This window comes from Hylobates moloch, unplaced genomic scaffold (genome assembly GCF_009828535.3).
Source record: "Hylobates moloch isolate HMO894 unplaced genomic scaffold, HMol_V3 SCAFFOLD_18, whole genome shotgun sequence".
Classification (NCBI taxonomy): domain Eukaryota; kingdom Metazoa; phylum Chordata; class Mammalia; order Primates; family Hylobatidae; genus Hylobates; species Hylobates moloch.
Genome location: NW_026652293.1, coordinates 27,067,859 through 27,083,045, shown reverse-complemented (window position 1 = coordinate 27,083,045; position 15,187 = coordinate 27,067,859). Strand labels below are relative to the sequence as shown.

The 15,187-nt window shown below is 37.8% G+C and overlaps 2 protein-coding genes across 3 annotated transcripts in view; one reads left to right on the top strand and one right to left on the bottom strand.

Annotated features, from left to right (window-relative positions):
* TPR (translocated promoter region, nuclear basket protein) overlaps positions 1-5,272 on the bottom strand; it is a 69,305-nt gene extending 64,033 nt beyond the window's left edge. Inside the window, exons 1-4 of one of the 2 annotated variants that reach the window (XM_032137392.2) lie at positions 5,156-5,272; positions 4,474-4,782; positions 2,956-3,060; positions 546-619 (exon numbers count right to left, since the gene is read on the bottom strand). In XM_032137392.2, the coding sequence (XP_031993283.1) occupies positions 546-619; positions 2,956-3,060; positions 4,474-4,782; positions 5,156-5,225 (558 nt within the window). In that variant the 5' untranslated portion in view covers positions 5,226-5,272. The remainder of the gene's footprint in view (positions 1-545; positions 620-2,955; positions 3,061-4,473; positions 4,783-5,155) is intronic. The other variant, XM_032137391.2, reaches the window with a different exon arrangement.
* A 121-nt stretch (positions 5,273-5,393) lies between these two features.
* Positions 5,394-15,187, top strand: part of ODR4 (odr-4 GPCR localization factor homolog) — a 61,058-nt gene continuing 51,264 nt past the window's right edge. Inside the window, exons 1-3 of the mRNA XM_032137398.2 lie at positions 5,394-5,571; positions 9,373-9,489; positions 12,340-12,474. Of these exons, the coding sequence (XP_031993289.1) occupies positions 9,391-9,489; positions 12,340-12,474 (234 nt within the window). The 5' untranslated portion in view covers positions 5,394-5,571; positions 9,373-9,390. The remainder of the gene's footprint in view (positions 5,572-9,372; positions 9,490-12,339; positions 12,475-15,187) is intronic.

Below are 15,187 nucleotides of genomic sequence, written 5' to 3'. Positions count from 1 at the left end.
CTTTCCAGGTATATTACGAGGCTTTTTTGCTTCTATTCAGATTCTGGAAGTAAATTTTTTTTTCCCTTCGGAAATCTGAAGAAATTATCTTTTAACACCAAATAAAATGCAAATTTTAAAAAAGCAATGACAAAAGTATAAAGTTGTATCTGGTTAAAAAAATAATTGTATGTGACCACTTTAATTAACAAATTTGTCAGCAATCCCTGTGATCATATTCAAACTGTTATTCTTATAAAACTACCCTAAGGAAATGATTACCAATGTGGATTCACCCAAATCCCCAACTGTATCACATCTGGTATAGTACCTGGACTACAGTAAGCATTCAATAGATAATTTCTGTTGAATAAAAGAAATGTCCAATCTATCAATAAAAATAGTAAGCTCCAATTAAGGAATTTATATGTACACATTTTTGTTGGTAGCTTCTCTTAATAGCACATCAGTTACATCTTCCCATTGACTAATAACTGATAATCAGAATAGAATGTCTCTTCAAGTAACATGTCTACAATGAGCTTATTCAAAGAAATATCTCTTACCTGAATGGCAATATTGCGATCCTGAGCAATTTCAAGTTCTTTGTTTTTCTCAGTTAGTGCCTTCAGTTGATTGTCTGGATAAAAGGAATTTTATGAATACATACACATTTGCTTAAAACTTGCAATGAGTGTTTTTATGCAACTGCCAACCTTACACATTTTAATAAATGAAAAAACAGAAGCCCGGAAAAGACTGCACTGCACATCACATTCCAAATTCATGAATGCATTCAAAATTTACTGTGTTCTAGACCAAAACTTTAAATATGCTATCCTGCCTCCAAATCAAATGTATAATAATCCTAGCCAACATTTATGGGGAAAGTCACATGCATTAGTAATTCCTTTATTTTTCAATGCCATCTTCTAAGTCAACATGTATCATAAGAAACAGTGAACTGTATTTAGCAGTAAGAAAATGGAGTTAAAAAGACAGGATCAAGAGAGAAAAAGCATTTAAACTATATAACATGTATAGACAGCAAATCACAATAATGAATATTTGCAATTCCTATCGTTTATCACTCTAAATAGAGCCTTCAAAGAAAAAAAATTATGCTTGATAACACACTTATCAATCTCTCAATTGCCACTTAAAATGGGCTCTTTTCCCTTACACGCAGTTTCTCTTCTAAACATAGGCTAACTAGAAAAAATATAATTTTTGAAATTTTTCCAAAAATATACATTTTGAAACTGTATTTCACTAAAATACATATGCTGGCAATTTAATAAGCAAATACATTATAATTAATTCTAATCTTAACTTCTATTTAAAGAGGACCATTAAAGCAAAAAAAAATCCCCATTAAATGTGTCTAAATTTTCTATTTTGTTTTAATATTATTTACTGCTTTCCAGACTTACTGATCCAGAGTATATAAATACCACACACACACACACACACACACACACACACACACACACAACTTCCTGTACCACAGGAAGGTATCTGATGTATCTGTAGGTTCAACCCTTTTTCTCTTCTCCCTGATCTCGTAAAAGATGTATTCACAGTCATTTTTCTCAAATTCCTTGGCACTACTACTAAACAGATCTTTTTATTATGCCTAGGCAAAACTACATAGATATGAACCAGATCTAGCTATATATGCTCCATCGCACATGTATGCATACACATTATGTTTTTAAAATGAGGTGTACCAAAAGTAGCTGAAAAAAGTTATAACCTAAATAAATAGTTGATGGTCATGGACCTATTAAGAAGGAAAGTTGCAATTTTAATCATTCCTTTGATTACGAACTTCCTGTGTTCCTTCTCCATCAATCAAATTAAAACTGAACTATATTAAATATCAATTAATTATGCCAGCCAGGCACAGTGGCAATCCGAGCACTTTGGGAGGCCGAGGTGGGAGAATTGCTCGAGGCCAGGAGTTCAAGACCAGCCTGGCCAACATGGCGAACCACTGTATCTACTAAAAATACAAAAATTAGCTGGGCCTGGTGGTACATGCCTGTAATTCCAGCTACTTAGGAGGCTAAAACAAGAATCGCTTGAACCCAAGAGGCAGAGGTTGCAGAGAACCAAGATCGCACCACTGCACTCCAGCCTGGGCAACAGAGTGAGACTCTGTCTCCAAAAAAAAGGAAAAAAAATTAATTACACCTTTATAGAGATCTTTCTTAATGTTCTGATGTTTGCTTTCTTAAATCAGAAGTAGTCTATGGCCAGACCACCCTGAAGGCACCCCATCTCGTCTGATCTCAGAAGCTAAGCAGGGTCAGGCCTGGTCAGAACTTGGATGGCAAAAGCAAAGCACAGGACATATCATCCTCCTAAGAAATGTCAGGATCTTTAACATCTTGTGAACTTTCTAAAACTTAATGATGTAAGAAAACTAAGAAAGAGATTAGCTATCAGTCTTTTATAGGAACTAGGCCTTAAAGGGGAAATACCCTGAGATTCATAGATATTTCTAAAAATTATTAAAAAATAGAGTTAAAACATATATATAATGAAATCAATAGACTTCGATTCTTCAACATAAAAACGAACCACTCTCCATTTCTTTAGCTGCATAATGCTTTCACCTTTTTAAAAAGATTTCAAGAACTCTTATCTCATTTGATTTACAAAGCTGTTTAAGTAGACATGTGGATCTAGCCATTTTATAAACAATAATCAGATACTGTTAAGATTTACACGTGGCAAAGCGATTTTAATAGAAAAATCAGAATAAGAATCCAGGCCTCCTGACCATTAAGTTTTGTGTTCTTACAAAATCTTTATCACTAAGTGAAAAATCAAAATATCACCATAAGAAAAACCAACGATGCTTAATCAATATTTTCATGTTTAGTAAGTAAATGTTTCCAAAGTACATAAAGGAGTCTCTGAAGATTTCAGTACTCCAAGAATACTTATAAAGATGAATTAAATACTTACTGAGTTTCTCTAGCTCAAGCTGCAAGCTTTGACACTCCCGGGTTTCATTCACGAGTCTCTCCTGACTGTGGGACAACCTCTTTTCTATTTCAAAATACTGTTGTTCTACAGCAGACAAGCAAAAAACAAAAAACAAAATCAAACTCATGTACATACATTGTCAATACTGTTATTTATTTCTAATAACCTTGATTTTAATATTTAAGATATAGTATTTAGAATTGCGCTCCACGTAAGAGAATCTGAGTAAAGATAAGTAGACTGAGCACTGAAAAGGACTTAAAAAGCATTTCCAAATGACTTACATGACAAAAAATAAGAAATAAAAATAAGGCCTAAAAGGGGCTTTACAAATGAATGTCTTCAAGGCAGGTAACCTCATTTATCTTAGTATTTTCTCCAGACATCAGTAAACTGCTTAGCATAACGTAATTATTAAACAAGAAAAAATTGTTTAGACAAAAAAAAAACTGCTTTGTTTTAAAAGGCTTCTTTTATAGTAGTCAAGATATTACCTGAAAGCATAAAACTACTAAATTTATATAAAAGTAAACGTGTAAACTTCCCAAGGGAAGGGATTGAATATCGTGTTCAGCATAGTATCAGAACATGTAAGACGCTCAATATTTATGGTGCAAATTAAGAAACAGAATGCAATGTACTATACTCAGCTCTGGGATTAGAGAACTAATTTTCAAGGTCAATTCTGCTTGACAGTTACCCTTTTTTTGAAGTAAAAACTTGTTCAGAATTTCCAGTCAACTTAGCAAGAACAGTATGAACCTCCCCAAACAAATGGTAAACCAAAACACATTAACAGGAAGTTTGTATTTTACTAATGGTAATTACTATATTCTTCATATTTTTTCAAGGATGTTCAAGCCATTATTGTCAGTAACTTTCTTACTTAAAGGCCTACTTTAGGTAATTACAAGAAAATTTTAATGTTTTCTATCAAACTCCAACTTTTTGAGAGAAATCAGATATATTAAATTTATGTACTGCACGTTCACTGTGTCTCCAGCACTCTTACGCACCTAATATTCATTTTTGTAAACATCTAATTCCTTCTGGGGGCACGGGACGACGCACACACTAAGAACAAGTGCACAGAGTGGTCAATTTGGCAAAGGCCTAGAATACAGGTGCCTAGAAAATAGGGCGGAGCCACTATCAGTTGAAGTGCAATAAAACATATAAGGTACTCTAGGCTTAGAGAGATGGGTTCGCAGACTCTAGCAAGTCTGTTTCCCGTTTGTCGGACGAAGGAAAATAAGCGTCCCTATATGAGCCTACCCTAATTACAAAGAAAATGCTACTAAACTTAGATTCAGATTTTTTTTTCAAAGGCTTCTTATCAAACTGTAAGGAGCAGGAAAGCGAAGGATCAGGATATCCACAAAGCCCAGGAAGTGAGGTTAACAGCGTGGTACCCAGTGCCAACTTGATGGGGGAAAACCAGACCCAAAGGGCGGGAGTCGAGCCCACAACCAAGGGCGGAAAGAGCATCTCACTCACCGCTCTCCACCTTAAATTTCTCGTGCCGCCCCTTCAGGCCATCGATCTCGGATTGCTGATCAGCAAGGAACTTTTCAAGTTTGTTCTGGACAGACTTGGGCAGCTTGTTCAGCTCCGTGCGCTCCAGGACTTGCTGCAACACCGCCGCCATGTCAGTGGGGCCAGGGACCCCAGTGGCAGCGGCCGACGGGGTAGAAGCGGAGAAGAAAGGCGAAGACCAGCAGGACCCAGACGCCTGGGCCGCCGCCTCTGTCACCTCGCTCGGTGGCTCGCGCGCTCCCGCCCGCCGGAGACTCCCGCGGCGGGACCCTGGGAAATCGAGTCCAGCCTCAGCGGCAGCGTTTCAGCAACAGCACCTCACCGCCCGCGACCGAAGTGCGCGCGCAGCCGTTGGAAGCTAGGAACCCTGGGAACCCAAGCTCAGAGGCTATCCCTGATCCTCTGGCGCACTCAATTTTCCGGCTTCCAGCTGCACCCACTTCAGGCCTTGTAGGGCTCTGGGAAATGTAGTGTTTTTCTCATTCCCTTCCGGGAGCCCAATCCCGCACCGCCCTTTCAGCTTCCGTTTTTTCTCCCCGCCCCCCCGGCTCTCCTATCTCTGCCCCGTAACCGCTGTCCGCACGGTGGCGCCACATACGTACTCGTCACCCCATAGCCCTCCCTGAAGAGCTGGTGACCTTACCGTCAAAGCCCCGGGATGCCATGGATCGTCCTCGTTGGCGGCTTCTGGACACTGAGCCACTAGAGGGCATCGGTCCCGGTAGGGCCGGACGGCAGGCTCCGGGCTACCGCCACGCTCTCTATGGCGCCCAGAAGGGGGCGGGGTGGCGACCGCAGTCGCTTTGGCTGAAGCTCTGCGGGGAAGGGAGAGGGGGGCGTCACGTCATCATTCTGCGCCACCTGACTCCCAAGACCCTGGCTTTGGAGTGGGAAGTGAGGTGTGGGAAGTAGGTCGCTTTCTGATGAATTAAGTGGCAGTGAATTGAGACCAGTGGGAATCTGGCCCCCAGAGGCTGGTACTTGCGCCCGAAACCCCCATCTGCGGCGGAGAGACAGTCCGAGGTAATTGTCTGCCACGAGTGCACGTTCTGAAAACAGGTAAGTCAGCCTAAGTGTAGTGTGTGTGTGTGTGTGTGTGTGTGTGTGCGCGCGCGCGCGCTAGAGCACACAGCTCTCTTCAAGAGAAAAAGGAAGGGACAGTGTTGGAAACATATGGACAGTCACTCCAGCACCCACTTCTGACGAACTTACCATTTTTGAAAAGGCGTACCTAAATGGTTTTTGGTGGTGGGGAGGTGGTACTGAGTGATTCAGTACCCGGGAATTTAAGGACCCGGGTTAATTCTTCGGGAGGAGAATTAAAAGAAACTGGTAGCACTTTGAGTGTAGCCTATGTTTTAAATGTTTCTTTGCAGAAACTGTTACCTAACATTATATTGTTTTTAGAGTTGAAAACTGTTGTAACTGAAGTTTTTAAACACATTTTTAATTTCTACAGTAACAGAACTTGTATGGTTCCAGATCATAATTCTGTAATTTTAAAGCTCAATCCGTAGATTGTTTCGTGTTTACTCTTATGAAAGAATTTATTAAATTATTCATTGTAAATAATGCACTCCCAGTGTCGTCTCTCTGCAGTTCCCACAGTCATGGGCCTTCTGTGAATTGGTGATTTAGTTCTTATATGAAATTTATTCTTTTTCTCTAGTTCCTACTTTTGAATCATGTTGTGAAGCCATCTAAGAAATATAAATGGAAGCGTTTTATGATATTTTGTAATAACTAAGGAAAAATAAATCAGCAGCGGAGCTTAAGGTTGATTTTTCCCCCAAAATATTTTTTAGATAAGCACTGTAATTAAAGTTGCTGGTATATGAAGTATTATGCTATGTCCTAAGCCCACAGTGTTATCATACTGTTGATCTGTCATTTGGGAAATGTAGATTTTCTGTACTTAGATTCACAGAATCCTAAAATTAGATAGGTTTTCAGATCTGCTAGGATTCAAACGCTTTATTTTATAGATTAGGAAACCAGAGCCCAGAAAGGTTGAGTTGTGTCAGTCACAGTGCTTGGACCACAAAGGCTTTGGCTGATATACAACATTTCTGGAAAATTATGACCCTATAAGGCAAAATACAGTTGTCCCTTGGTATCTGTGGGGCATTGGTTCCAGGACCCTCTCACCTGCCCACCCCATGGATACGAAATCCGTGGATGCTCCAGTTCCTTATATTAAATGGTGTAGCATTTGCATACCTTAAATCATCTCTAAATTACTTATAATACCTAATACAATAGAAATGCTATAGTTGTTATATTGTATTGTTTAGGGAATAGTGACAAGAAAAAGCATCTTTAACGATACAGATGTAATCATGCTTTAAAAAATAATTTTTCAATCCGTGGTTGGTTGAATACATGGAAGTGGAAACCACAGATGTGGAAAGCTGACTGTGTACATTTTTAGTACTGCTTTTTATAAAGTATGGTTGACTACATTTAAAAATTTTGAAAGAGCACTAAAGAAAAATTTATCTGACATTCAATCAGATTTCATAATTGAGTAGGTTTTCATCTGCCTATTACATTCAGTTTCTTACATATTAATATGGCTACTAGGTGACACCCTAGAAGAAATAAGGTTAAAAGGTTAAATATAACTTTAGATTACTTGTATTTGTTGCAAGAATTAAGAATTATTAGACCAGAAGGAAAAGGAGTACAATATGATGTAGAGGAAAGTTGATACATAGAATTGCATACCTTAAGACATTACTAAAAGGTAAAAGCCCTTAACTTCACAGAGGCATCAGTGATATTTAGACAAGCATTCCTAGACTTAGTCTCTAAAAAATGATATGCAAATCTGATTCACGTCTATTGTTGTCAAAAAAGAGTTAGGAAGGCCAGGCGTGGTGGCTCACGCCTGTAATCCCAGCACTTTGGCAGGCCGAGGCGGGCGGATCACAAGGTCAGGAGATCGAGACCATGCTGGCTAACACGGTGAAACCTCGTCTCTACTAAAAATACAAAAAAATTAGCCGAGTGTGGTGGCGGGTGCCTGTAGTCCCAGCTGCTCAGGAGGCTGAGGCAGGAGAATGGCGTGAACCTGGGAGGCGGAGCTTGCACTGATCGGAGATCGTGCCACTGCACTCCAGCCTGGGCGACAGAGCAAAGCTCCATATCAAAAAAAAAAAAAAAAAAAAACTATGAAGAAATTAATGTATTTTTGAGACAAAACTGAACAAGCTCATTGAAACAATAAGGAAACAGCCTCCAGTAGGACATTTCAAACTTGAATCCATTCTCTGGGCTTTAGTTTTAAAATGCAAAACCGTCTTGTGACTGACAGTTTACTGGTATCAGATATACCACCCCGGCATATCTCTGGTAGCCTTAACTCTGTGGTACTGAATAAGATTCACATTTTTAACAGAACCCAAATGATGATTATTCCTGAATTGCAGTGTTCAAAATACTGTAACTGTGTTCTTGCAGTCTCTGTTTTACAGGTCTTTTGGATATCATCTCTTTTACATTTTCATCCTCACCGATTATGAACTCCTTGATTTAATCATTCATTATATTGCCTAGCTCTTTTATTCAATATCTTTGGTTTTAAGCTGTAGAAATGCAAATCAAAGGAGCATAAGCCAACAGAGGGAATGAATATGCTGACTTCCATCCACAAACTAGAGAGGAAACAGAGTAAGAGCTACCCTTAGTAACGATTTAATTGAAGGACTTGTTACAATTCCTCATTATGAGCATGATGTTGAAAAACATGGATTCTAGAGCCAGAGTGTCTGAATTTAAGTCCCTCCTTTGCCACTTACCCAGCTTTGTCACTTTGGCAAGTTATTTAATCAACTTTTCTCATTTCAGTTTCTTCATCTATAAAATGAGGATTATAATAATGGTACCTACTTCCTGGGGTTTTATGAATTATTAATGTTACATGGAAAGTGCTTACAATAATGCGTTGTATAAAATAGAAGCTATATAAATGTTATTGTATTGCTATTTATCTACTTAAATAACTCTTACTGTAGTATGTATTGCTCAAGGACAGAGATCGTGTTGCTCATCTTTGTGTTATCCCACTTAGCATAGTTTCTAAGCAAATAGTATAGTTCTTTCATATATGCTTATCAAGTAAATGAATTTGATTCTACCTCCTAATGAACTATTCAGAAATTCGTGTTTACGATTTTAGCAATGAGAACACCGAGACTTAGCAACAGATTATCAAAGATAATACAACTAGGGAGTAGATCTAAAATAAGAAATCTGGTGTGTTGGCCGGGCACGGTGGCTCATGCCTGTAATCCCAGCACTTTGGAGGCCGAGGCGGGCGGATCACCTGAGGTCGGGAGTTCGAGACCAGCCTGGCCAACATGGTGAAATCCCGTCTCTACTAAAAACACAAAAATTAGCCGGGCATGGTGGTGGGCGCCTGTAACCCCAGCTACTCAGGAGGCTGAGGCAGGAGAATCGCTTGAACCCGGGAGGCGGAGCTTACAGTGTGCCGAGATTGCACCACTGCACTCCAGCCTGGGTGACAAGAGCAAAACTCCGTCTCAAAAAAAAAGAAATCTGGTGTGTTGCTTACTAGTTTAGTATCCTCTCCCTTATCCCAGGTATGAGTAAAAGGTTTGATCTCCCATGTCAACTCTGGTTGATTTGTGGTTGTTTCCTGCTGCACTGTATTGAGAAGAACTCTGGAACTGCATCTGAACTTTTCAAGAAGGAATACACTATGTAATAAGCATTTGCTGCAAGGCATGAGATAGCCTCAGGATAGTATCACTTCTCTTGCTATACTACTCCCGTGATAAAGACATTGCAAATGATATTTTACCTAAAAATACTGTATCTTTTTTTCTTGTAATATAGGAGATTTTAGTTCTGAAAATGGGAAGAACCTATATTGTAGAAGAGACTGTTGGCCAGTATCTTTCAAACATAAATCTCCAAGGAAAGGCTTTTGTCTCTGGCCTTTTAATAGGACAGGTATGTATCTTTTACTCTGCATTTATTACTAAATAATTACTCTGTAATTTATTTTAAAAATTACTTGTTTATTTAAAGTTAAAAGATGCTATTTAATAATAAACTCAAGATTGGGGGATGGAAGAAGGAATGTAGAAGAAGTAACTTTAAAGTAGGTCTTTGAGGAAACATGGAGAAGTAGACAAACCTAGCCCAGTTTTGCTCAAGTCAGGACACCTTCCCCTTTGACCATGTAAAAGTAATTTATAATATGGAAACTTCAGAATTAGAATGTTTATTGACCAGATTTTTCACATTTTGTTGTCTTTCCAAAGTGTTTTGTATTTCCTTCTAATCTTTTTAATATCTGGTTGTCCAATTCTTTACAAAAGAAGCTTTTGAAAATTTTATTCCTATTCTAATTTGTGTTGTCTTATATCAGACTTATAGCAACAGTGGTCATATTTTTGTTATAAGCTATAGTACCCATCTTACTGAATTTTTTTTGTTGTTGTTGGATCAATAGGGAGGGAGAGGGATTGGGAAAAATTTGGGAATTAGACAAATTCTAATTTCCTCTTAGAGCTGAGTCTTAAAAATCAACACAAAATGGAACAGAGATTCAGCTACTTATTTTAAAACCCATGCCACTGATGTCTTATGAGTGACGGAAGAACCTGTTAATGGGCAGGAGGGACCAGTCAGCAGTACAAAGCCAAAAAAAAAAAAAAAAAAAAGGAGAGTCACACAGTCAAGCTGACTGTGTCCATCCAAACACTGGGGGGAGTGCACTTTGGCTCAAGGACTGATTTTGAGGCCTACTAGCCAATAAAGCTCTTATTGGGACAATTTTCTTTCTAGATATCTTAGCCTGATGCCTTAGAATCTTCAAATTACAAAATTAACTTTCCTTATTCTGATTCTATCCATATTCCCAAGCTGCTTTCTTTTATAGTTTGATGCCCCATGTTATCTACTTACAAAGAATACACTGTCCAGAGGACTCATGTGTTCAGATGCCTTCATGACATTTTAGTTTTCTACATCATTCTGAATAAACTTAGTTAATGTCAGTCTAGCCATGAAAGGCTCATTTTCACAATTTTTACAAATCAGATTTCTTAATTTGCAAGACAGAGGGCAGATCTACATGGTTCTACCAGGTAGCACCACCCTGTGCGGCCTCTTATTAGACAACCAGACCGCCTCTCTTGAGAACAGTGTGAATTTCTTTTTAATTCAGTTGTAATGTGGGGCTCTTTTTGTTAGGAGTTTTCTATTTAAGTTTTTTTCTTTCTCTTTGTTTAAAATATTTAAGAGAAGAAGAGTCTTAGAGAAAGATGTGATCAGTAGAGATAAAAAGTCAGGGAGAAAGACCCTCTTCTAAATTTGTCTTAACTGGATAAAGATTGTTTCTAAAGCTCAGGCAAACTGCCATCTTACAAATGAGTGTCTCATAATTTAAGGCCTTCCTTCCATCTCTTTATGCTGTAGTATGTATTGCTCAAGGACAGAGCAATTCATTCCTTTCAGTATTCTACATGCTTTTTCTTCCCTTTTCTTCCAGAGTTCATTACTTTTTCCTTTCCTTCCCCTTAAGCTTGCCTATTTCCTGGTCTCTGTCAGTTTCTTTTCCTTTTCAAAGTTATACATTTTATGAAGAAAAGAGGAGCCTTCTTAACCGAGACCTACTTTCTTTTCCTGTGTTTATTTGAATGTAACTTCCTGAAAATAACTTGTAGGAATAATTACTCTTATTTTCTATCCCAAGATGATACTAATGATCAGAGTTTCAGGTCATGTGTGGGGATGATACAATGCTAACTTGCATTAGCAGTGTTATTTTCACTCTTTTTTATAGGAAACTTTACTCTAGTGAAACTGAGCTATTAAATGTTCCCTACGTTTATTTTTAGATCTCCCAACTTTGGTTACTACTTAACTGATACTACAACTGAAGAACAGATTGGGTGTGGTGGCTCATGCCTGTAATCCCAATGCTTTGGGAGGCTGAGGTGGTAGGATTGCTTGAAGCTCAGAGTTTGACCTAGCCTGGGCAACATAGCAAGACTCTGTCTCTACAAAAAAGTAAAGAAAAAAAAAGCCGGGTGTTGTGGCTGATTGTTCGAGCCTGTAGTCCTAGCTACTTGGGAGACTACTTGGGGGGAGGATTGTTTGAGCCTAGGAGTTCAAGGTTGCAGTGAGCTATGATCACACCACTGCACTCCATCCTGGGCATTAGAGCAAGACTCTGTCTCTAAATAAATAAATACACACACACACAAAGAACAAAAAACAAAACAAAAAAACCCTTGAGGAACATAGACTCTGTATCACTTTAAATTGTGTCCCAAATCCCCTTTGTCATTCTGTGGAAATGTATGTGGAAGTTCCCTACTGTCATCATTTCAGTTAAAATAAGATACAAAAGGTCACTTGTTGTTTAATTTTACTAATATTTTCTGATCTGTTCGTTTATAACTTATAAAACAAATATAACTAGAAAATATAACAAATATAACTAGAAAACTGAATAAGCATATTACTTTTTAGTTAATGTAATTCATTCACTCATCCAGTAAACCATTTTTAGGGACCACTCCTTGATTTACATTTGAGTTGTCCAAATAAATAAGAAGCAGATATTAAATACATTAAAAGATAAACAACATGTGAGGGAAAGGTTGTAAGGCCATCCTTGAAAATTAGCTTCCCTTTAGCTTCCACTATAATGTGGATATTAATGATTTAACCTGTTACAAATATTACTCAGTTTTTGCATGTCATAAAAGCTAAGGAATTCAGGTATCACTCTAATTAGATTGAGGAATCAGATATCACTTTAACAAGCTTTTTAATTTGTTTTTGAAGTGTTCGTCACAAAAGGATTATGTGATTCTTGCCACTAGAACGCCACCCAAAGCGGAGCAAAGTGAGAACCTCAAACATCCCAAAGCTAAGTTGGATAACTTGGATGAAGAATGGGCCACAGAACATGCCTGCCAGGTTATCTGATTTTTTTGTTTATATGTTTAAGTTTTATTTCAAAAAAGAGCTAGAATCAAGAAGATTTAGTGAATGAGTAGAGAGAAGAGACATAGGGAGAAAGTAGCTAAAGATGACTGAGATTTTTAGCCTGGGTGTCTGGGAGGATAGTGTTGGCATTACAGGAGGAAAAAACAGATTTGGGATGGGTGAGTGGGAATAATGACTAAATTAATTCACTTACAAGTATTTATTGAATGAATTATATGTCATCAAATAAATAATGTTAGAATAAGGTAAAAATAGAATTATTTCCTTTTCTGGGGTTGGGGGTGAGGGGAGGGAACTTAGAGGACAGGTCAACAGGTGCAGCAAGCCACCATGGCACACGTATACCTATGTGACAGACCTGCACATTCTGCGTTTTTGTTTGTTTTAAGAAAAAGAATTTTCTTTAATAAAAGATTTATTTCCTTTTCCAATCAACTTTAAATCTTTAAATCTTTTAAACTCAAACGTGTTTCTATGTATGTAGATATACCTATATATATATATATATAGGTATATATATATACATGGACATATATCTGTGTCTGTGTGTGTGTTTGATTATGGGGCAGTGGATAGTTATATTAAAAAAAAAAAATCTTGCCTGTAATCCCAGCACTTTGGGAGGCCAAGGTGGGTGGATCACCTGAGGTCAGGAGTTCAAGACCAGCCTGGCCAACATGGTGAAACCCCGTCTTTATTAAAAATATGAAAAATTAGCCAGGTATGGTGGCAAGTACCTGTAATCCCAGCTATTTGGGAGGCTGAGGCAGGAGAATTGCTTGAACCTGGGAGGCGGAGGTTGCAATGAGCCAAGATCGCGCCATTGCACTCCAGCCTGGGCGACAAAGCGAGACTCTGTCTCAACAAAACAAAACAAAGAAATCCAATATTTAATTATTATTGTTTTAGTCCGTTTGTGTTGCTATTAAGGAATACCTAAGACTGAGTAATTTATAAAGAAAAAAAGGTCTGTTTGGCTCATGATTCTGCTGGCTGCAAGATTGTGCATCTGGTGAAAGCCTCAGGCTGCTTCTGTTCATGTGAGAAGGTAAATTGGAGCTGGTATGTAAAGATCACTTGGCCAGAGAGGAAGCAAGGGGTTGGGAGGTGCCAGGCTTTTTTTTTTTTAACAACCAGCTCTCCTAGGAACAAATATAGTGAGAACTCATTCATTGCTGTGAGGATGGAACCAAGCCATTAATGAGGGATCTGCCCCATGACCCAAACACCTTCCATTAGGCCCCACTTGGGTTCACATTCAACATGATATTTAAGGGGACAAACATGGCAACTATCTTCTAAAGAAAATATTAAGTAATGTAAAGTTAAATTCCCAATGGTTTATAAATAACTTTCTACTCTAATTTTGCTTTTGGTCTGTCATAAAATTGTATATGACACACACACACACACACACACACACACAGAATATTAATGAATTTATATAGTAAATTAGCTTAACCTTTACCTCTAGAAAGAAAAGGTTAATTTTACTTTTTCCCCTTTCTTGCTCTCACCTCTATCTCCTAAAAAATGGTTACTTTTTTGTGTTGGTGATTTTGAAAAGATACGCAGGCTCCCTATGCTAAATATGAAAACTTTGTTTGTCAGAATTGTGCTACTATAGTAAATAGAATTTATTAAATCAGAGGAAAACACCAGCAGACATAGTGCAAGTAGATTAAGGATTAGAGCATGATACCTAATTTTCTAAGACTCTACTCTGATTGATTGCTTATACATTAAGTAATCAAAGGCTAACCAAAACACTCTAATCTCTGAGTATAGATGATAGAAAAAAATCCATGTGGTATTAAGGACTAGCCACAATCATGTGAAGGGAAATACAGATATGGAGATATCATGGTAGTATGTATCAAAAACCTTAAAAATATGTATAACTTCTTAAACCAGTTATCCACCTCAAGGGATTTGTCCTAAACAAATAATTCTATGAATGCAGAAAGACATACTAGGATTTTTAATCAATATTATTTTAAGGTAAAATTAGATATAGCATAAATGCCCAATATCAGTAAATGGGCTTAAAAATTTGAGGTTAATCTATGCAATAGAAAATAATGGATTTTCAAGTCAGACTCCCTCTGTTAAATTCCAGATCTAGTATGCTGCTAAAAATAGGGATACAAAGGTAGAATTACTTATTCCCTTAAGGAGCTCCCTGACCAACTAGTAGGGTTCACAGATAACTATGATATAAGACTATGTGATAAAATCCATGGGAAAACTACACCAAAGCCCTGTCAGAGTTCAGACATCAAAAGATCAGGGAAGGCAGCTTCCTCAAGCTTCCTTTGAAGTATCCAATAGGGTTGAGACATGTAGAAATATAAGAAAAAGTCAGTTTCGGCCTAGGGAGCACCCTGAGTAAAGATATAGAGTTAGAAAGCCTAGGATGTGTATGGAAAACAGTTTATAGCCTCATTTGACACTACTTTTCAAGTAGTTTTTGACAAATATTTGAATTACTTGAGGAAAAGTAGTGTCAAATGAGTGTATAAACATCAGATTGGCCAGATCCTAGAAAGTCTGAAATATCAATCTAAAATAAAACTTCATTTAAAAATATTTAGCTGATGGTGGGATGCCATTGAAAAAATATTTCAGTCTTTGATCTCCTGAGAAAAGGGTTTATTTATTGATGTAGCTAAAGGATGTTGTT